General features: G+C 37.9%; 1 protein-coding gene across 8 annotated transcripts in view; it reads right to left on the bottom strand.

The window, feature by feature from the left end:
- Positions 1-24,120, bottom strand: part of MAPK10 (mitogen-activated protein kinase 10) — a 361,702-nt gene that overhangs the window by 92,580 nt on the left and 245,002 nt on the right. For all 8 annotated transcript variants that reach the window (XM_060147171.1, XM_060147176.1, XM_060147169.1 and 5 more), the window contains one exon: positions 766-895. In XM_060147171.1, coding sequence (XP_060003154.1) covers positions 766-895 — 130 coding nt within the window. The remainder of the gene's footprint in view (positions 1-765; positions 896-24,120) is intronic.

The following is a 24,120-nucleotide window of genomic DNA, read 5'->3' as shown; positions in this document are numbered from 1 at the left end:
GTGTAATAAATTATATATAAAATATTTATTATAATTTATTTATTAATTGTCTTTATTAAAATAAGAATTATCTCCCATTTATCCTTACTAAGAAGAACAGGAGCACAGAAAGAATTCTAGAGGCCTTTGCCAGTGTTTGAAGATATATTCTGAAGTGAAGAAAGCCCTGTAATGGTGTTCCCTACTGAGTTCCGTGAAATGTTCTTGAGAAGCCTGTTCTGAAGTACACTGCAGATATGTCCCTGCACGTTTGCCCAACCCTACGAAAAGCAAGGTGCCAAAGCACAGTGTGTACACTGAACAGTTGGAGGACACTGCCAGACTATAGCTAAAAGTAAAAGGAGATAAAAATCTTCACCTGTTAATAATTAAATTTAAATTTTTATAAAGAAACATAGCATATTGTTCTTTAAGATATTTTTGGTTTGGTTTTGGTTTGCTTGGGTGTTTTTTTTAAAATTTATTTTGGAAATGCATGAAGTTCTCTGGTTAATTTGGAGCAAGATAACCAAATACGGTTAATTTCTTAACAGGGAAATATCTATCAGATTCATCCCCTCCATGCCATATGATTTTCAGATGATTTTTAAGAAGAAAGCTACCATGAGCACAATGAAAGCAAATGTAGCATATGGGCAGGATAAACAATCTTAAGGGGCAAAAATTGCAAAGTAAAGAAAGTTTTCCCCACTCAAGTTGGCATACTGATCTTCTTTCCCCAATCGCACCACCTCCTACCACCAGAGCTTTAAAATAAGAACTCACGTTTTTATGGTTCACACACTTCATGAGGACCAGCTCCCGGTAAGCTCTCTTGGCATGCGTTTGGTTCTGAAAGGGTCTGCTGAGCTTCTTAATGGCCACATTTCTGTCAAGAGCAGCATCATACGCAGCACTGCAGAGACCCAAGAGCAATCCAGAATTAAGAACAAAGGAGCCCTTAGAATTCCCGCCTACCAAACTAAAGATACAGATAAGGAAAATACTAGTTTGGAATCCTACTCAAATACCTGCTTCTCAAGCCACATGTCAATCAGGCTGTAAATAAAGACATAAGAGTGACTAGTATAGAAACATTCTACTTGCTAGGAAAAGAAAAACAGTATCTAGCCAAGAAAACAGCATGTAATTGCATCAGTGAGTCAGGGACAAAAGAAAGAAAAGTGCTCAACTTTCCCACTGGCCATGCGACTGTGGCAAGTCATTTAATCTCTCTGGGCTTGAATTTCTCATCCACTAATATGTGATATTTAGCTGTAAAACTTTATTGTTCTTTGATCGTTTTCAGTGGACATTCATTCTTTCCCCACTCACAGGACCAGTTTTTTTTTTTTTTTTTTTTTTGCGGTATGCAGGCCTCTCACTGTTGTGGCCTCTCCCGTTGTGGAGCACAGGCTCCGGACGCGCAGGCTCAGCGGCCATGGCTCACGGGCCTAGCCGCTCCGCGGCATGTGGGATCTTCCCGGACCGGGGCACGAACCCGTGTCCCCTGCATTGGCAGGCGGACTCTCAACCACTGCGCCACCAGGGAAGCCCCCACAGGACCAGTTCTTAAGGTGTGACACTAATTGCCATGAATGCACAGGTGGGCTGATGCTCAAAGTGCACTCATTAACAATAACAAAGCTTGAAATAAGGAATGCAGTCAGACATGGTTTCAGAAGCATAAATCATTACATTTAAATACAAAGACAGAAATGAATGCTACTAACATTTGAAGCTTTCAAGCCATTTGAGAAGAAGTTACCATGCTTTATGTTTCTGCCATACTCAGAATACATGGTTTAGGGATCAAACGAGGAAGTGAATCACTTTTTGCTAAATATTATACCTAATGAACCCGCTCACAAAGTTTTTTCCATCTCTGCAAATTTGGGTTGTCCTGGACTTTGTCTTCGTTGCTAGGAAAGAAGGGAGCAATCAATATCCTATTGATCTATTGAATTGGAAGTGACATTAACCATTTAGGGCTCATGACACTAAACTAAAAGATAAATAAGAGGTTTGCTGTATTGCAAATAGACTCACAAGAGAAGTTTGGACAAAGTCTTAGAGTTCATCTGGTCCATGCCTCCATTTAATACTTATTCCTCTCCAAAACACTTCCATCAAATTTTGACCAGTTTCTGCTTGATCATCTTCAAAAACATGGACCCCTTTACATAAAGCCAGCTCATTCTGTTGTTGGAAAGCTCTTAGAGTTAGAAATGTCATCATTCTAATAAACAGAGTTGTCTCTCTGTGATTTCTACTAACTACTGTCAGCCCTGCCTTCCAGGGCAACTCAAAATAAAGTATTCCCTTTACATCATCACAAGCCCATAATGTTTGAAATCTATTAAAGGACCTTACACAATGTCTGGCCTACTCTATAAGCACTCAGTAAGCACTCAATAACTCTTTGCTTTTCTTATTCCCCCACCTAGGTCTTTTCTTTCTTAAGCTAAATGGTCCTACCACCATTTGTCAGAGTGTGATTTCAAGTCCTAGTACCATCTGGTCAGCTTCCTCTGAATATATTACAGTCTGTTGATGTCCTCTGAAAATGCCATTGTTACTCTAAGCATGGAGTGTCAGTGAAGACTAGGGAAAGGCTACCAACTCTTTCATTCATTCACTTGCTCATTCATTCTGTTGACACAGTTAATACAGCTAAGTCTGTCCTGGTTTCCTTGATAAATGCATCACGCACTATTGATTCACAGTGAACCTATGCTAATTAGAAATACTGTCTTTTTAAAAACTTGTGCTGCTATTCAACTCTGTATTTTAGCACTGGTACTTCTATTCTTGTGTTTGTTCTGTTCTTGTTAACCTATCAATGTCAGCACAAGAGTCAAATGGGCATACATCTTATAGGTAGTGTACAAGGACAACAGTTAATTTGGAAATACAGGAATTAAACTTGCTTTCTGAAGCTAAGAAATTGTGTCAACAGGAAAGTGATCAGAACAGTCACCTTAAAGAGAAAGACTAAATTTTAAGCCAAAACAACTTAGGTGAAGTCATTAAAATATCTAAAGAAAGAATAGCAATTAGTCATGTGGGCCTAGGAAGGAGACAGAGAGGTAAATTCTGGTACTGCCTGGTGAAATAAGAAAGTGTGCTCTCAGGTAGGTCCAGGGATCCAGTCAGCCAGGTTGAAATCCCTACTGTGACTGTCAGAGACTACAGCCAGTTAGCAATCTGATCTGTGTCTCTTTAGTCTGATTCTATCCTCTGCAGTCAAAATTCTACTCATGAGGCTCTCCTTCAGAATTCTGCATGTAAGTATTATGTCCATATTTGGTTAGCTTGACTACTGCATTGTCTTGTAATTTAATAAATCGGAATCTGGTTTTGTGTGTGAGCTTTTAGTGAGTCTTGTCGATGTGAGTTTGAGTCCCTGAGATACTGAACAGATCCTGGAGACAGTAGGCCCATGTGGGATGACTGAGAAAATGCTGCCCTCTGGGGATCTTGGCAGGTTCTGGCCAATCTCTCCTAGAAATGTGATGTTCTCTCTCCCTCTGGTACCTCTTTCTTGAAGAAATTCTAGGTCTGAATCTCAGCACTACTGCTTACTAGACGTGAAGCTATGAGCAAGCCACTTACACTTTCTGGCATCAGTTTCCACATGCTTAAAAATGGAGGTAATAACAACCTGACAAGATTGTTATAAGGAGTAAATGAGGTAGTAATGTATCTACAGCCCCTTGCCTAGAGTGTGCACTCAATAAATAATGACTATTACTATTTTTAAAGTCAATGTCCTTGCTGGAGTCATTGTGTAATGCAGGGCAGGATAATATATATATATTTGATATTTATCTGCTGTAATTGGACATGTATCTACTAATCAGCAGTTTTTAATCTTTCTACTAATTACAGATCCATTCAACTATACCACTATCCTGAGCACATTTCACAAGTTTGTCCTATGTTATAAAAGTCTGGGACAAAAGCCTTGTTAAAATCCAGACACATATAGCCATACAGTTCTATTACCTACCACTTTAATAAGCTATTTGGTGTGATTTGTTTTTAATGAAACCCCTATTCCCAGTCACCACTACATGCTTTCTTAATGACTCACAGGGTATCATTTCTAACCAATACTAGGACCAATATCAAGTTCAGTAGGTGTCTCTTATAACCTCCTTCTTCCTTCTAAAAAAATAACGTTCGCCTATCTACAGTTGTATGGAATATGGTGGTTTGGCCCATTTACTCCCTTGTATCATGTCTTCCTGTACTGAAGAGACTTGAGAGACACACATACAATTCCTAGATGCTTTTGCAGCTAGTATTCTGGGTTCCAATATGGTCCTGCCAGGCAGATGCAACCGTGGGAGATTTGCAAGGCAAAAGTGAGGGTGGTCATCTTCTAACATTTCTTAGTTATCAAGCACAGTCTCAGGAAGATGTGAAATTTTCTTCTGAAGCAGTAATTCATGTCCTTTTCCAGAATCCTGGGAGAGAAGATGGTTTGAAGCAGAGGCAACAGTGGTCTCCAGAGCCCAGTCACCAGCATGACGGAGTAGTGATGATGGTAATAATGAGTGTACAGTTCCAGCTCTGTGATTTTCAAATCTCGGTTACAATCATGTATTCCAGAAGTTCAGTTTTTTTAGGATACTCTCAGAGGTTGGGGCTCCCATGGTGATTCATCTCTCTCATGTCTGGGAGTCCTTCCAGGAAGCCCAGACTAGAGTTCACTTCTCCAGGCCTTCCAATGATTTGCAAGCACCCAATTTACTGTATTAAATCTTTGCCTACTTATAATGTTTCTGCCTCCTGCCGTGAACCCTGGCTGACACTATAATCTTTCCCATTTTCTGTAATTCCTCAGTGATTACTGGCAGCAGTTTAGCAAATACATCTGCAAATTGGAATCACTGGTTGCTGCATAGTCACAAATTAATGTCTGAAAGTTTTTTGTTACTCTGAAGTCCTTCTTTCTTTGAATCTTGGACTATAGAATTTTATTTTATTTCTTTCAGTGGCTTTTCTTTTTTTTCCTTCATGCCAGTAAAAAAAAGAGATAAATCTTTATGAAAGTTTTTCAGCCACTTCTAGCAACTTTCCAGTAATTCTGCTGAAAATTTTCTAGCAATTTCTTAACATACTCACTTCCATGTCTATCAGGTTTATTCATGAAAGAAAGATACAGCCTTCTTTTGTTATGCTCCTGTCATTTAATCCAGTTTTATGATGCAATAAAGCTATGTTTACCTCCTTGAATGTATTTATATAAACACACACACACACACACACACACACACACACACACACACATCCCTGTAGGCAAGTCTTACTCTCAACATAAAATCAGTTGTTTTGATTTTTTTTCCTTCTGGAAATTGCAGACAACCCGTTGCAAAGTTTTCTTCTTCCTAAGTCATAATTATTTATTTGATAATTTCTCTTATTCCCCTTCCCTATCACATTTAAAATGTTCTTGATCAATATTAACATGCTTGTTGGCAAAAAATTAAAAAATTAACTAAAAAATCTCTAGGAATTGTGAGAAGAACCTTATGTCTTAAAAAATAAAAATTAAAAAACCTTATCATTGGAGCACCTTAAACATCTTAAGCCATAGCTGGGCAAGCCAAATTCTGTCCTGGAATATACGCTGCACCCTTCACTGTGCTTTTCCCATGTTCCCATATTCTCACTTTGACCTTTACCAAAGGCCTGGACTTTAATTGAAAACTATCAAAAAATCTCTACCTCATGCCCTCAAATATCTCACTTTCATGCCCAAACATTATAGTCCCTAGACATGCTATCAAGACACTGATTCCACCACAGAGAAACATGTTGGCCAACCTGCAAAATCACCTGTGCCTCAAGGCTTTTGCATTGTTCCTTCTGCCAGGAATGCTCCTCCCACATCCTCACTTGCCTGACTCCATCTTGTAATTCAGGTTTCAGCCTAAATATCATCTCCTCAGTAGAGGCCTTCCCTAATCCCCATATCAAAAGTCAACAGTTGATTTTTTGGACTAATCTGTCATTGAATTGCTTGGCTATATCAATTTGGTTACATTTTGTTAGAGATACTTTTGATTACAAGTAATAGAATTATGGCTAATAGTGGCTTAACTATTAAAGATCTTCATTATATCATACAATGGAAAGTCTAGAAGTAGGCATATCCCAGTTTCAGGAATACATTATAACTCTCATGGGCCCTAGGCACTTTTGGCTTCCGATTTTCTGCAAATTGTTTCTAAGCATGTTGAAAAAACAGCCAATAACAGAAATCCATTAGTGCATCAAAGGGAAGTGTAGGTGCTGTGATGCACTGCTAAGATTCCCCTTCAGGAATAAAGGACTTTTTATCCCAGCTGCTGGGAATGCTGCTGGCACACAGCCTCTCAGCTCTTCGTCCTCTCTGGTTATAACCTCAGCTGAAAAGAGCTGCCTAACTGAAGTTACACTCTCTTCTTGGGCAGCCTTCAATCAGCGACTAATAAATCTGGGATTATGAAAGCCTGGCCACCTCACCCCAACTCAGGACAGCTAGGAAGGCTCATTCTCTCTTAAAAATTCCCAAAAGGGTCAGCTGAGGCGTCCACTGAGATTTCATTGCAGCTGAACTTCTGACTTTGCTTCCTTCCCTTCCTTTCCACAGCTGTAAACCCCCAAAACACTCCTTAATAAATCTCCTGCATACGATACCATCCCAAAGTGTATTTTCTGGGGAATGCAATATTTGACAAGCTGTAACTCATGACCAAATACAGCAATAAGCTGTGGAGTTCGCCTGAATCTTTTTCTAAGCAAAAGGTAGGGTCCCATTGTGGATGAAGGTGGCTGGGCTCAGAGCTCAACACCAAGAAAGCCATTTCACCTATGCAACAAACTAACCTAGATGACCAAGCCTAGTTATATAGATTCTAATCAACACCACTTCGCACGTTATGGACAACAGAGTTGAAGCAGGGGTAGCAAGGGGCTCAGAAGCCAAGCCCTGAAAGACAGCACCAAAAGCAGCAGCTCTTCCAAACACTAGAAATTGAATTAGTACTTTACAGCCCTTCAGCAAACTAGTGATGGGGGAGATCACACAAAGATTTACCACATGGATAATGAATGTGGGACTAGCTAAACAAACTCATCACCACAGAAAATAGATGAAAGTAAAGAAGATGGTTACCCTAAGCATAAGGCAACCATATTCTTGGAAATCAGGTTGATGGCAGTAGTGAAGAATTGAAGGCTCCCAAAGACGTACTTCTTCATCTCAGTGAGATGGAGTGATAGGGTGCATGCAAGTGCTGCCTCTCTTGATCTTCTTGTATCTTTGTGACAAGTTGTCTCACGGTCACCCTGCTGCCCTTAGTGACCATTCAGTGCACCACCTATGTATGATCCAGCTCATGATTTAAACTACAAAATCCACAAAGCTGCCAGGCTGCTATTTGATAGGCTAAGTAGTAGACTTGGGAAATTAGAGTTTAGCTTGATATGAAATATGTGAGGGTACAGAGGCTGGTCAGCCTGCTATAAAGCATATACTGAGGATATAGAGAAGAGTCAGAATATTCTTGCTACACTGATTTTGCCATTTATGTGGCAAAAATCTATAATTATTTACTTTTTAGTGTTTAGTAACGCTTTTTTAACTTTGCAATAAACCCTTTTGACAAAAATAAATAAAATTGAGACTGCATATTTAATTAAAATACTATATGCTATATAGATATAGTATATATATAGTAATATAGTGTATATATAGTATATATATTATATATAGTATAGTATACTATAGTAATATGGTATATATAGTATATATATATATATAATAGTAATAGTATGCTATACTATTTCTCATGTATTCTTGGGCATGACTAATGAAAACCAGAAAATAATTCTCCTAAAGGAACATCAGTATCTATTTCAAAATTAGTAATTATTTTAAGAAGACTGTTTCCAAGGATGATAACTTAACACACGCACCTACAAAAAATGCATTTAAACCATGACTTTTCATTTAGATCAAATGACTGTTCTTCTAAATTAATTTTGCTTATTTTCTATCCCAAGGGGTATTTTTTTTGGATATGCACAAAAAGTTAAGCAACAGCTTGTTAATGTGTTGCCTCCATTAGCAGAAAAATAATTTTGAAAGCATTTAAATTATGTCTGCTTTATATCATTTTACCAAATCATTTTACCTTCTTTATATCAAATCCTTCAAATATAAAATCAGAACTTTTCAGTAACAGTTTGATTTTCTATAGTATAGTAGAAACTATACTAAACTATAGTATAGTTTGGTTTTCTATAGTATAGTGGTTGTGATGCAAAAATAATTCACATTGAGACCAAGCAAACTGCAATATTCTACAAATCAAAATAGAATGTGCATGTGCCAAGATTTTCAAATAGAATATATACATGGTTGGAATAACTTTGTCACAAAATTTTGGAGACAGAGCTTATGCTGAATCAAAAAATAAATATGCTTCAGCAAGGCAGTTAGCACTTCTTGGCACCCCTTATAAATCTGATTGAGGAATAACTTTTTATAAATAAGTCCTAAATTTCAGATGCTTTTTTTCCCCCAAAATCACTTAGAAATCTTTAACCACAGTATTTAGTAAATGGAGCATCCCAATATTTCAACTGTTGAAATTTTAGGGAATAGCTATTATTATAAACAAATAATACTTGCAAATAAAAGCACACTGAAATGTGGTAGAAGGAACTGAAGCAAGAAAGGAACTGAACAAATCAAACAATAAAATCACGTTGAAAAAAGTCTTCTTCAGAAAAATACCAGTGAAACTGTATTACAAACAGATAGGACTAGGAAGTTTCAGTTGATTAAAATACATAAAGATATATGAAGAATAGTCATTTGTCTCATGTTATATTTTTAATATTTAGGTAATCTATATAAATACATTTAAAAATTTTACTTGTATTTGTATTCTTTTAATTAATTTAAACAAATTTCAATAGCACTATTTTGACACCCACCAATGTATTTTAGTGTGCCTTTTCACTGTCAAATTTTCCCAACTTAGAGATAAATGATATGATCCCCTGCTACTGATGGTCACTGTGCTTTTCTTGTTCAAGAGGTTTTTGCACATTGTTTCCACAAGATGGAAGAGGCAGAAGCAAGGAACTGCTCTTCCAGGGTTATTGCTACATTCTTACCTTTGGTCATTTCCTGGCAAAAAATTCAAAGTCTGATTTCTATATAATAGTTTTATCTTACTACGATTTTCCTAATAAATCTGCATATAGGTTAGGTGAGTATCAGAACCTGGATGATGTCAGACTTAGCTAAGGAGTGGAAGTTTATTGAGCACATCATCTTTGTTTGTACAAGTAACTCTACTCTGAAATGACAACTCTCAAATTGGCCATGTAGTAAAAATGTGCTATGTCAAAAATTAACGGAACTAAAGACAGGAAGATGTTCCTTTGGCTCAGAGGTTGGTACTGCTTCTTGACACCTGCAGAATTAATGAGATCCATTAAGTGATGCACAGGAATCTCAAATGGTTCCTGCATACAGGACATATAATTATGACAGGAATAAGCTTCATTGCCCAGCCCACGGGCCTGCTCTCTCTTCCTCCGCGCCCGCCCCAGCACAGCATTTCTGGATTTACGATTGCCCTCCCTTAGTCTGACAACTGGGGAAGCACTGCTAACAATGGATGACCCCCAACGTCTCTTGCCTCTGAAAATGTGTATTAGCTATTATTTACAGCCCCTGGGCTTCTTTCCTTTGTTACTGCTATGTTCCTCTTTGTCTACTATTTATCTTTTTTTTTTAATTCACTTCCCTTACTCTGATATTTGGGCTGATATTTTTGAAATTGAATTCTATACCTGCAATAGTTTATTTGTATGATCATTATGGTATACTTATTATATATTGTCTTTTATTACCTTTTTTGCTATCCTCAAAGTTGTTGTGATCCTTAATGGTCAAAATTCTGAAGGATTTAGCTCTGTATCCCCTACATGTTTGTTGCATGGAATTATATTTGCTATTGCTAGATGTTTATGTCCAGAGCTTTAAATATGTTAGGAAAATGGCATTATATCAGTTAAGGACAAAATTCAAATAAACGAAGCAGCATATTTTAACTTAATGCTGTGTTACTCGAGATGCCAAGATATTATCTGGCTAAAATGTCTTTCTCAAAGCTCCTGACTCACATATACAGCTATATACTGACCACCCCTAACTGGCTGTCTCAGAATTATCTGAAAATTAATATGTCCATTACTGAATAAACCTCTGATTTCTCTCTCAACCTGTTTCTCTCTTAAACATCATTTGCTCAGGTATAGAAGTCATCTTGATCTTCTCTTCTCATCTCCTCCCCATATCCAATTCGTGAAGGTCTGCATTTACTTCCAATGTAAATTTTCAAATTAATCCACTTAACTCTAACTCCACTTCCACTACCAGGAGCTACATGTACTGCAGAGACTTCCTTAAATGGTGTCCTAACATTAACTCTTGCTTCTCGACAATCTGCACCTCACCACCCTCATAGAGTCTAATTATATCTAAATTGGGCTATCCGTGGCACATTATTTTGTGTCTGAGGTTGCTGCTCATTTTTAGCATCTATCAAGAAAATGTCTTGAAGTAACACGGAATTAATAAAATAACTAATAGAACCTCATAAGTTGTTACAAAAATTAAGTTAGCTTAACTTAAAAAAACCTGCCACACTGCTTGATTGTAAGTTCAATGAGGGCAGAAGCCACCTGAGTCCTGATCAGCATAGTTCCCCCAGTTTTACTGAGATATAACTGACATATAACATTGTATTAGTCTGAAGTGCACAACAAAATTATGTGATATATGTATATATTGCAAAATCATTACCACAACAAGTTTAGCTAACATTCATTTCATCACCTCACTTAGTTACAAATTTTTCTTATAATGAGAACTTCTTTTAGCAACTTTCAAATATACAACACAGTATTGTTATCTATAGTCAACATGCTGTGCATCACATCCCCAGGACTTGTTTATCTTATAACTGGAAGTTTATACCTTTTGACCATCTTCACCTATCCCTCCTCCCACTCCTAGCCCCATCTCTGGCAACCACCAATTTGTTTCTGTATTTATGAGTTTAATTTTTTTTTAGATTCCACATATAAGTGTGATTATACAGTATTTGTCTTTCTCTGACTTATTTCACTTAGCATAATGCCCTCAAGGTCCATATATGTTGACACAAATGGCAGGAATCCCTTCTTTTTTAGGGCTGAATAATATTCCATTATATAAAATGGAATATTTTATAAAATCGATAGGCACTGAGATTGTCTTCATGTCTTAGCTATTGTAAATAATGCTACAATGAGACTCACTCACCTTTACTTACATTGAGAGTGTAGTACAGTGTCTGGCATATAGTTGGCCCTAAATAAGTATTTTTTAAACAAGTAAATTAATCAGTGATCATAATACTCCTAATGGTAGAGCAAAGTGAATTATAGGTCTAAGATTTGTACAAACATGAGTCAAATCGCATATTGTTGAAGTCATATGCTTCATCTTTAAAATTCATGTAAAATTTTAATCCCATATATATCTATATTTGTTTTAATATAAAATTTCATTTCCCCATCAATACTTCAGTCTTCACATGAAATTTGAGTTCCAGGCACACCTGCCATATTTATCATGGGGCTTTGAGTGTCCCTGGCATGCTGCACCAGCACCCTTCCCTGTCCAGCCCTTACCCTGAAGCACAAAAGCTCCAGTTTGAAAAGTGGGAGATTAACAAATAGGCTGTTTTCTTTTCACCAAAATTTTATTAGCATTTCTAGACAACAATAATATGACTGTAGCTTCATCCACCAGTAAATATTTTCCTAATAGCAAATAATTTACCAGATTCGCTTTAGGAAAGATCAACTAGATTCATCCTCATATTGATAGCTACTGATGTGAAGCCTAGGTAAACCCAAAATGTGAAGATTTGATATAATTGTTAACTCTAAGTCAAAAAAAGATTATGCATAGGCAATTTTTATTTTATTGTGGTATTATTCAAGTAATCATAGAAACTGGGATTGGGTTTCTTCCAACAAGAAGTTTTATGATTTGTATAGCACAGGTTGTCATTAACTTAGGCAGGAAAATCCCCGGGTTGCTAAGTTTTATACATGCAATAATCTTATAAGATAGGCACTCTTAGTAACGCCATTGTTCAGGTGACAAAACTGAAGCATATGTGACAAAGTGAGAGAGTGGCATGGACATATATACACTACCAAACGTAAAATAGATAGCTAGTGGGAAGCAGCCGCATAGCACAGCGAGATCAGCTCAGTGGTTTGTGACCACCTAGAGGGGTGGGATAGGGAGGGTGGGAGGGAGACGCAAGAGGGACGGGATATGGGGATATATGTATATGTATAACTGATTCACTTTGTTATAAAGCAGAGGCTAACACACCATTCTAGAACAATTATACTCCAATAAAGATGTTAAAAATACCCCAAAAAACTGAAGCTTAATAATAACGACCAGTATTTATTAGCTCCAAAAGTTTTTTCCTCTGAATTCATTTGCTTCTAAAGTTCTTAATAGTTTCCATATACTAACTCATTTGATCCTCATTAAAATCATATGAAATAAGTATTATTATGATCTTGTTATAGTTATTTTTACTATTCTTGCAACTTTTCCACAAGTTTAAAATTATTTCAAAATAAAAGTTTGACATCTTTCTTATAAATATATAGGAGTATAGCACACATCTGAAAAATTAAAATGTATCTGATATCATATGACTGGGACAGTGTGAAATCTCCTAATTTTCCTCCAGTTTTTATTATTAGAATTGTTTACATTTTCTTTATTACCCCTATTATTAAATCCAAAACTACAAAATATTTACAAGCCATTCCACTAAGATGGCAGCCTTTCTGATTCTTATTTCACAGTTAATTCTTCTTCATTCACTTATACATTCAACAAATAGTTAAATAATATTTATTTACAAAATTGAAAGAATTGATAATAGAAAAATCACTTCATGATAATAATTAAATTTTGCACTTATTGTCTGGACAGATATTAGCTAACTTGCTGTATTTTTACAGAAAATTGGCGAACTAGTAGAGTTAAGGAAAACTGAGGCACAGAGTGGTTAAATAACTTGCTCATGAGACAATTAGTACATGAGTGATCTGGAGATAGAATGCTCACCGGTTATAGTTTTACTCCTTATATTTATAAAAGAAACAAAAATTGAGCTTCCAGGAAATACATTAAAGCATTAAAAAAAATCACAAAATTTTTTTGTTAGATAATTTCTTTGAGAAACATGGTAAAACCAGATAAATGGCTGGTAAATTCTGCAGGTGTTAGTTGTTTTTTGTTTGTTTTAAACTAACATGATGATTGTTCAGCAAAAGTTTAGTCTATATAGTATCCTTCTCACAAAAGCTGTCTTCCTAAAAATTTTAAACAGTGATAGAAAATTGGCACTTTGAGACTATACATTGGAATTTCTTTGCACAACTATGTGAAAAGAACCACACTTATCAAATACAATTATTGATTTTACTCCTAAATGCATGCCTGCCTTTTGTGCTCTCCATCTTTTTCCTGTTGGTTTGTATTGTTAACAACCTGTTTACTGACCCCCAAATGGGTTTCCTGACAAGCTGGTATTAACAGCCCTCCCACTGCATCCTGCTTTTGTGGTTTTATGTGTGCTCAATTTAGGAACCCAAGGCACCCAACACTCATAAGTACCAAAATGGAAAAGATATTTATTTATGTACTCTTCTGTGATGCAGTCTGAGTTTAGAGAAAGGTCAGAATGTACAAAACTCAATAACAAAACAAAATAACAATAATAACAAAAATTCTCTTCTCACAAAGGTTCTTTCTGTGTCACTGGTAAAGATTAAGGCATTGTGTATGTATGTATGCATGTGTGCATATGTGTGTATGCACACATGCACACATGCATATGTATTTTTATTAATCATCTATTCTGGGGCACCATAATTAATATATAGATGAAAGCATATGAACACAAATTCTATGTCCTCTAGGATAATAAAAATAATCCCTGTCTTTGTCCTTTGGCTAAACACTATAAGGAAATGGAATTCCATTGTAACATTTCTTTTTAATTTGAACTAATACTCAGTTTTGAAAATCAAGTTCATTTAAGACTGTTTCATGGCTATCTCTTTTTTCACTAAACAAAGATTCACTCGTCTTCTATCATGTCTCTATTTTTACTTACTGGATATATTTATTTGGATAAAGTAAAAAACTTCATAGAAGAAGGTTAAATTTTACTAGATCATGTCACATAATTAAGCAAAAACTTGCTAATATGTATTGTGATATATACAAAAAAGAACAAGTTTAGTTTCTTGTACTCAAAGACCTGTGACATACTGGGAGACTACCTAATACAGGAATAAAATATGAACTGAAAATATTAGCTCAAAATGAGAACGGAAATACTAGTCACTAATGGAAAAGTCTAGTTTTAAGGAAATATTGAGGATGGCAAAGAGGATAATTGCTAGAGGCGATAAAATAGTGTGGGATATAGTTGCAAGTGTAGGGATCAGTTTATACAGGATAAAACACTGCACAGCATCAGCCAGAAAAGTAGCCTAAACGGGTTCAGATGCCAGTACATAGGTAGAGATGTGGTGGTGGTGAAGAACTTGTTCATTTCTGTTGGCTTTTAGTTTTGCAGTGAAATGGGAAGCAAGATCATCAGCTGAGAGGATGGGGGAAAGGTTTTTAGAGTTTTGAGGGCAGAGTGAAGGGAAAAAATTGTCACCAAGGATGGTAGAAATGTAAGGGACTAGAGTTTCTGGGCAGTAATAAAGGTCCACTTAATCTTTTGGTCTTGAATTTAGGAGCACACAGTCAACATGACTAAATGTTTTTCTCCAGCCATGTTCATCTGTCTTAGTGGAGAGGAGTTAGATTTAACCAGCATTTGAGTTTTGCCAGGCAGAAAGAGAGAAGAAGATAGCTGAGAGTTTATGTATGGGATAGATTATAATAAGAGACACAATATCTAGGCTGTGTAAGGAGGAAAATGAGTACATGAGGGTGGTCAGGAACAGAGAAATTATAGAAGATTGTAGATTGTAGGTCCTTGTGGAATTGGAAAGAGGATGCTAGTATCAAATGTATCGCTCATTCTAGAAACAAAATTTTCAGTTGAGGTAGTTAATTTACCTTCATTTTGATCATTGAAAACATATATAAACTAGATCTTGTGGGTAGTTTTGCTTGTTATGTTTTTATTATCTAGCTAACAGGCATACAGAAAGTTTAAAAGTCAAGTAGAAATATAGAAAAAAGTAAACATGGAGAATTATCACTGCAGAATGTGGCATTGAATTTGAGGATTTAATAAAACCCAAATTGCATGTCAAAACTAATATATCAGTTTTGAAAAGGACAGTTAGGGAAATACGTACTTAGCTAGGGACTTATCTTAGCATCTGTATTAATTGTTGTATTTTTAAAACAAGAACTATAATTTCCCCCCAGTTTATATCATAAACTATAGCTTTATTGCAGTTTCAAGGTAGAAAATAAGAAAGGAAAAAAAATAAAAAAGAGGTTCCACGAGTTTATGATCAGATTACTGGCAGCATGTTGTGCCAGAAATGCAATTAGTCAATTGTTTCAGCATAAATCCTGTTTATAAGTCGGTAACTGCTGTAAAATGTTAATGTTCAAAAACGTTCTGTTTACCATGAAATATTTTTAAATTGTTATTTATGAGACAATGCAAATAGCATTTTACATGAATGCTGACACTGACTATCAAAATATCATATTTAAATTGTAAAATAAGAATTTGAAATACTGACTTGGAAAACACAGCCAACAATATTTAATAAGAGTAGTGAAATAAACTGAAGTGTACCAGATTAGAAAGGGTTTACCAAATATGAACTCAATGAAATACCAACCTAGAACTTAATTCCAGTGGTCACCTCATATTTGTTCTGCCTTTAGTCAGATGACAAGATACTATTCTAGTCCATAAAGGTCTCAATAATGAGTTAATAAGCAATTTATGTAATCCTTCATACTTGGATAAAACTTGGATACAGTTCTCCTGTAATTTTATTGCCATTGCATGTTGAGTTAAAGTATTGAATAGTATAGAAGTTATTCTTGCAATGATTTTATATTGCGCTTTGTTGACTGTTGAAAAGAAAACTCAAACAGAACACATTTTTTTGTATTGGGAAGTGCATCTAGGCAAACATATTTATCTTATTGAAGATTAACAGCTAACATGACTTTTGAAACTATAGATTGACTGTGATAGTCATAAAAAAGACATGTTCAAGACTATGAAGTCAACCTGATAAATTTTGTCATATAGTTCAACAAAAATTTGCTTCTAATATTTCTAATCTCAATCTCAACTCCAGTTCCTTTAATTTACAAATATTATGTTTTAAAAGAACAGGTCACATACATTTTATACTTAAATTTTCAAGAGTTAAGACCACTATCTTTTTTCTCCACCTTCTCTTCCATCAACTTCCCCTTGTAAAATGTAGAATCAGAGTGGCTGCAGACATTTCGGGACCTGACTAAGGGGAAATTAAGTTAAGAATAAATTTATTTTGGTTCAGTGGGTTACTATAGGCTTCACAGTCATTTATATATTTAAATTATTGCAATTTTCAGGGATTAGACATGCATGTTAAGAATACTGCAACCTCTGGGCACATTCACCTGGTGCCCAGTGTTGTAACAGGAAGTGGCAGGACCAGAAATTATATCACAACGTGAATACTGCCTGACACTGGAAGTATGCAGGTATGTAGATGGTGGTGGAGAAACAATATTTGAAATATATGAAGCCGGAAGATAGTCTGTAAACAACTTTTTCAACCATTACAGCCCATATATAAAAGAAACTAGAGTTTTTCCGAAACTTGACAACAATTCTAAACATGTATATGAATTGTGAAGCTGAAAAATACTTTCTAAACTCTCAATATTAAAAGGTAAGTTTTGAAGAAATTTGGAAATTATATATCTGATAAAAGGTTCATATTCAAAATATACAAAGAATCCATACAACTCAACATCAAAAACAAAAAAACAAACAAAACCAAGAAGTACCACAAACAACTTGATTAAAAAGTGGGCAGAGAACCTAAACAGACATTTTTCCAAAGAAGGCATACAGATGGGAAACAGACACATGGAAGACGTTCAACATCACTAATCATCAGGGAAATGCAAATCAAAACCACAATGAGGAGGAGGAGCTTCAAGATGGCGGAAGAGTAAGATGCAGAGATCACCTTCCTCCCCACAAATACACCAGAAATACATCTACACGTGGAACAACTCCTACAGAACACCTACTGAACGCTGGCAGAAGACCTCAGACCTCCCAAAAGGCAAGAAACTCCCCCACGTACGTGGGTAGGGCAAAAGAAAAAAGGAAAAACAGAGACAAAAGAACGGGGACGGGAACTGCACCAGTGGGAGGAAGCTGTGAAGGAGGAAAGGTTTCCACACTGGAAGCCCCTTTGCAGGCGGAGACTGCGGGTGGCGGAGGGGGAAAGCTTTGGAGCCACAGGGGAGAGCGCAGCAACAGGGGTGCGGAGGGCAAAGCAGAGAGATTCCCGCACAGAGGATCGGTGCCGACTAGCACACACCAGCCCAAGAGGCTTGTCTGCTCACCCGCCGGGGCAGGCGGGGGCTGGGAGCTGAGGCTCGGGCTTTGGTTGGAGTGCAGGGAGAGGACTGGTGGCATGAACACAGCCTGAAGGGGGCTAGTGCGCCACGGCTGGCCAGGAGGGAGTCCAGGAAAACTTCTGGAGCTGCCTAAGAGGCAAAAGACTTTTTCTTCCCTCTTTGTTACCTGATGCGCGAGGAGAGGGGATTAAGAGCGCTGCTTAAAGGAGCTCCAGAGACGGGTGCGAGCTGCGGCTATCAGCACAGACCCTAGAGACGGGCATGGGACACTAAGGATGCTGCTGCAGCCACCAAGAAGCCTGTGTGCAAGCACACATCACTATCCACACCCCCCTTCCGGGGACCCTGTGCAGTCCGCCACTGCCAGGGTCCCGTGATCCAGTGACAACTTCACAGGGAGAACACGCGGTGCGCCTCAGGCTGGTGCAACGTCACGCTGGCCTCTGCCGCCACAGGCTCAACCTGCATCCGTACCCCTCCCTCCCCCCGGCCTGAGTGAGCCAGAGCCCCCGAATCAGCTGCTCCTTTAACCCCGTCCTGTCTGAGTGAAGAGCAGATGTCCTCAGGCGACCTACACACATAGGTGGGTCCAAATCCAAAGCTGAACCCTGGGAGTTGTGTGAAAAAAGAAGAGAAAGGGAAATTTCGCCCAGCAGCCTCAGGAGCAACGGATTAAATCTCCACAGTCGACTTGATGTACCCTGCATCTGTGGAATCCCTGAATAGACAACAAATCATCCCAAATTGAGGAGCTGGACTTTGGGAGCAAAGACATAGATATATTTTTCCTTTTTTCTCTTTTTGTGAGTGTGTATGTGTATGCTTCTCTGTGTGATTTTCTCTGTATAGCTTTGCTTTTACCATTTGTTCTAGGGTTCTGTCTATCCTTTTTTTTTTTTTAACTTTAAAAAATTTTTTCTTCATAATTACTTTTTTTAATTTTAATAACTTTTATTTTATCTTCTTTCTTTCTTCCTTTCCATTTTTTTCTCCCTTTTATTCTGAGCCATGTGGATGAAAGGCTCTTGGTACTCGAGCCAGGTATCAGGGCTGTGCATCTGAGGTGGGAAAGCCAAGTTCAGGGCACTGGTTCACCAGAGACCTCCCAGCTCCACGTAATATCAAACAGCAAAAATCTCCCAGAGATCTCCATCTCAGTGCCAAGACCCAGCTTCACTCAATGACCAGCAAGCTACAATGCTGCACAGGCTATGCCAGACAACTAGCAAAACAGGAACACAACCCCACCCATTAGCAGAGAGGCTGCCTAAAATCATAATAAGGCCACAGACACCCCAAAACACACCACCAGACGTGGACCTGCCCACCAGAAAGACAAGATCCAGCCTCACCCACCAGAACACAGGCACTAGTCCCCTCCACAAGGAAGCCTACACAACACACTGAACCAACCTTAGCCACTGGGGACAGACACCAAAAACAACAGGAACCACGAAGCTGCAGCCTGCAAAAAGGAGACCCCAAACACAGTAAGTTAAGCAAAATGAGAACAGAAAAACACACTGCAGATGAAGGAGCAAGATAAAAATCCACCAGACCTAACAAATGAAGAGGAAATAGGCAGTCTACCTGAAAAAGAATTCAGAAATATGATAGTAAAGATGATGCAAAATCTTGGAAATAGAATAAATACAAGAAACGTTTAACAAGGACCTAGAAGAACTAAAGAGCAAACAAACAATAATGAACAACACAATAAATGAAATTAAAAATTCTCTAGAAGGGATCAATAGCAGAATAACTGAGGCAGAAGAACGGATAAGTGACCTGGAAGATAAAATAGTGGAAATAACTACTGCAGAGCAGAATAAAGAAAAAAAAAAAAAGAAAAGAACTGAAGACAGTCTCAGAGACCTCTGGGACAACATTAAATGCAACAACATTTGAATTATAGGGGTCCCAGAAGAAGAAGAGAAAAAAAAAGGGACTGAGAAAATATTTGAGGAAATTATAGTTGAAAACTTCCCTACTATGGGAAAGGAAACAGTTTATCAAGACCAGGAAGCACAGAGAGTCCCATACAGGATAAATCCAAGGAGAAACATGCCAAGACACATATTAATCAAACTATCAAAAATTAAATACAAAGAACAAATATTAAAAGCAGCAAGGGAAAAATGACAAATAACACACAAGGGAATCCCCATAAGGTTAACAGCTGATATTTCAACAGAAACACTGTTTCTTCAGCCAGAAGGGAGTGGCAGGACATATTTAAAGTGATGAAGGAGAAAAACCTGCAACCAAGATTACTCTACCCAGCAAGGATTTCATTCAGATTTGATGGAGAAATTAAAACCTTACAGACAAGCAAAAGCTAAGATAATTCAGCACCACCAAACCAGCTTTACAACAAATTCTAAAGGAACTTCTCTACACAGGAAACACAACAGAAGGAAATGACCTACAATAACAAACCCAAAACAATTAAGAAAATGGTAATAGGGACATACATATCGATAATTACCTTAAATGTAAATGGATTAAATGCTTCTACCCAAAGACATAGACTGGCTGCATGGATACAAAAACAATACCTATATATATGCTACCAAAAAGAGATCACTTCAGACCTAGGGACCCATACAGACTGAAGGTAAGGGGATGGAAAAATATATTCCATGCAAATGAAAATCAAAAGAAAGCTGGAGTGGCAGACAAAATAGACTTTAAAACAAAGACTATTACAAGAGACAAAGAAGGACACTACATAACAATCAAGGGATATATCCAAGAAGAAGATATAAAAATTGTAAATAATTATGCACCCAACATAGGAGTACCTCAATACATAAGGCAAATACTAACAGCCATAAAAGGGGAAATCGACAGTAACACAACCATATTAGGGGACTTTAACACCCCACTTTCACCAATGGACAGGTCATCCAAAATGAAAATAAATAAGGAAACACAAACTTTAAATGATACATTAAACAAGATGGACTTAATTGATATTTATAGGACATTCCATCCAAAAACAACAGAATACACATTCTTCTCAAGTGCTCATGGAACATTCTCCTGGATAGATCATATCTTGGGTCACAAATCAAGCCTTGGTAAATTTACGATAATTGAAATCATATCAAGTATCTTTTCCGACCACAATGCTATTAGATTACATACCAATTACAGGAAAAAATCTGTAAAAAATGCAAACATATGGAGGCTAAACAATACACTACTTAATAACCAAGAGATCACTGAAGAAATCAAAGAGGAAATCAAAAAATACCTAAAAACAAAGGACAATGGAGACATGACGAGCCAAAACCTATGGGATGCAGCAAAAGCAGTTCTAAGAGGGAAGTTTATAGCAATACCATCCTACCTTCAGAAACAAGAAACATCTCAAATAAACAACATAACATTACACCTAAAGCAATTAGAGAAAGAAGAACAAAAAAACCCCAAAGTTAGCAGAAGGAAAGAAATCATAAAGATCAGATCAGAAATAAATGAAAAAGAAATGAAGGAAACGATAGCAAAGAAGAATAAAACTAAAAGCTGGTTCTTCGGCTTCCCTGGTGGTGCAGTGGTTGAGAGTCCACCTACCGATGCAGGGGACATGGGTTCGTGCCCCAGTATGGGAAGATCCCACATGCCGCGTAGCAGCTAGGCCTGTGAGCCATGGCTGCTGAGCCTGTGCGTCTGGAGCCAGTGCTCCGCAATGGGGGAGGCCACAACAGTGAGAGGCCCACGTACCACAAAAAATAAAAAAAATTTAAAAAATAAAAGCTGGTTCTTTGAGAAGATAAACAAAATTGATAAACCATTCACCAGACACTTCAAGAAAAAATGGAGAAGACTCAAATCAATAGAATTAGAAATGAAAAAGGAGAAGTAACAATGGACACTGCAGAAATACAAAGGATCATGAGAGATTACTACAAGCAACTCTCTGAAAATAAAATGGACAACCTGGAAGAAATGGACAAATTCTTAGAAATGCACAACCTTCTGAGACTGAACCAGGAAGAAATAGAATATCTGAACAGACCAATCACAAGCACTGAAATTGAAACTGAGATTAAAAATCTTCCAACAAACAAAAGCCCAGGACCAGCTGGCTTCACAGGCAAATTCTATCAAACATTTAGAGAAGAGCTAACACCTATCCTTCTCAAACTCTTACAAAATATAGCAGAGGGAAGAACACTCCCAAATTCAATCTACGAGTCCACCATCACCCTGATACCAAAACGAGACAAAGATGTCACAAAGAAAGAAAACAGCAGGCCAATATCACTGATGAGAATAGATGCAAAAATCCTCAACAAAATACTAGCAAACAGAATCCAACAGCACATTAAAAGGATCATACACCATGATCACGTGGGGTTTATCCCAGGGATGCAAGGATTCTTCAAAATACTCAAATCAATCAACATGATACACCATATTAACAAATTGAAGAATAAAAACCATATGGTCATTTCAATCGATGCAGAAAAAGCTTTTGACAAAAATCAATACCCATTTATGATAAAAACCTTCCAGAAAGTAGGCACAGAGGGAACTTATCCCAACATAATAAAGGCCATATATGACAAACCCGCAGCCAACATTGTCCTCAGTGGTGAAAAACTGAAACCATTTCCACTAAGATCAGGAACAAGACAAGGTTGCCCACTCTCACCACTCTTATTCAACATAGTTTTGGGAGTTTTAGCCACAGCAATCAGAGAAGAACAAGAAATAAAAGGAATCCACATTGAAAAAGAAGAAGTGAAGCTGTCACTGTTTGCAGATGACATGATACTATACATAGAGAATCCTAAAGATCCTACCATAAAACTACTAGAGCTAATCAATGAATTTGGTAAAGTAGCAGGATACAAAATAAATGCACAGAAATCTCTAGCATTCCAATACACTAATGATGAAAAATCTGAAAGTGAAATTAATAAAACACTCCCATTTACCATTGCAACAAAAAGAATAAAATACCTAGAAATAAACCTACCTAGGGAGACAAAAGACTTGTATGCAGAAAACTATAAGACACTGATGAAAGAAATTAAAGATGATACAAACAGATGGAGAGATATACCATGTTCTTGGATTGGAAGAATCAACATTGTGAAAATGACTCTACTACCCAAAGCAATCTACAGATTCAGTGCAATCCCTGTCAAACTACCACTGACATTTTTCACAGAACTAGAACAAAAAATTTCACAATTTGTATGGAAACACAAAAGACCCCGAATCACCAAAGCAACCTTGAGAAAGGAAAATGGAGCTGGAGGAATCAGGCAGCCTGACTTCAGACTATACTACAAATCTACAGTAATCAAGACAGTATGGTACTGGCACAAAAGCAGAAATATAGATCAATGGAACAGGATAGAAAGCCCAGAGATAACCCCACACACATATGGTCACCTTATCTTTGATAAAGGAGGCAAGAATATATAGTGGAGAAAAGACAGCCTCTTCAATAAATGGTGCTTGGAAAGCTGGACAGGTACATGTAAAAGTATGAAATTAGAACACTCGTAACACCATACACAAAAATAAACTCAACACTATCAAACTCTTAGAGGAAAACATAGGCAGAACACTCTATGACATAAATCACAGCAAGATCCTTTTTAACCCACCTCCTAGAGAAATGGAAATAAAAACAAAAATAGGGGAAGGCGGAAGATGGCGGAAGAGTAAGACGCGGAGATCACCTTCCTCCCCACAGATACACTAGAAATACATCTACACGTGGAACAACTCCTACAGAACACCTACTGAAGGCTGGCAGAAGACCTCAGACCTCCCAAAAGGCAAGAAACTCCCCACGTACCTGGGTAGGGCAAAAGAAAAAACAGAGACAAAAGAATAGGGACGGCACCTGCACCAGTGGGAGGGAGCGGTGAAGGAGGAAAAGTTTCCACACTCTAGGAAGCCCCTTCGCGGGCGGAGACTGCGGGAGGCGGAGGGGGGAGTTTCGAAGCTGCGGAGTAGTGCACAGCAACGGGTGCGGAGGGCAAAGCGGGGAGATTCCCGCACAGAGGATCGGTGCCGACCGGCACTCACCAGCCCGAGAGGCTTGTCTGCTCACCCGCCGGGGCGGGCGGGGCTGCGAGCTGAGGCCGGAGCGCAGGGAGAGGACTGGGGTTGGCGGCTTGAACATAGCCTGAAGGGGTTAGTGCACCACAGCTAGCCGGGAGGGAGTCCGGGGAAAAGCCTGCACCTGCAGAAGAGGCAGGAGACTTTTACTTCCCTCTTTGTTTCCTGGGGCGTGAGGAGAGGGGTTTAAGAACGCTGCTTAAAGGAACTCCAGAGACGGGCGCGAGCCGCGGCTAAAAGCGCGAACCCCAGAGACGGGCGCGAGCCGCGGCTGAAAGCGCGGAATTCAGAGACGGGCGCGAGCC

This window comes from Lagenorhynchus albirostris, chromosome 4 (genome assembly GCF_949774975.1).
Source record: "Lagenorhynchus albirostris chromosome 4, mLagAlb1.1, whole genome shotgun sequence".
NCBI classification, from domain to species: domain Eukaryota; kingdom Metazoa; phylum Chordata; class Mammalia; order Artiodactyla; family Delphinidae; genus Lagenorhynchus; species Lagenorhynchus albirostris.
The sequence above is the reverse complement of the archived record's forward strand: the minus strand, read 5'-3'. Positions and strand labels throughout refer to the sequence as shown.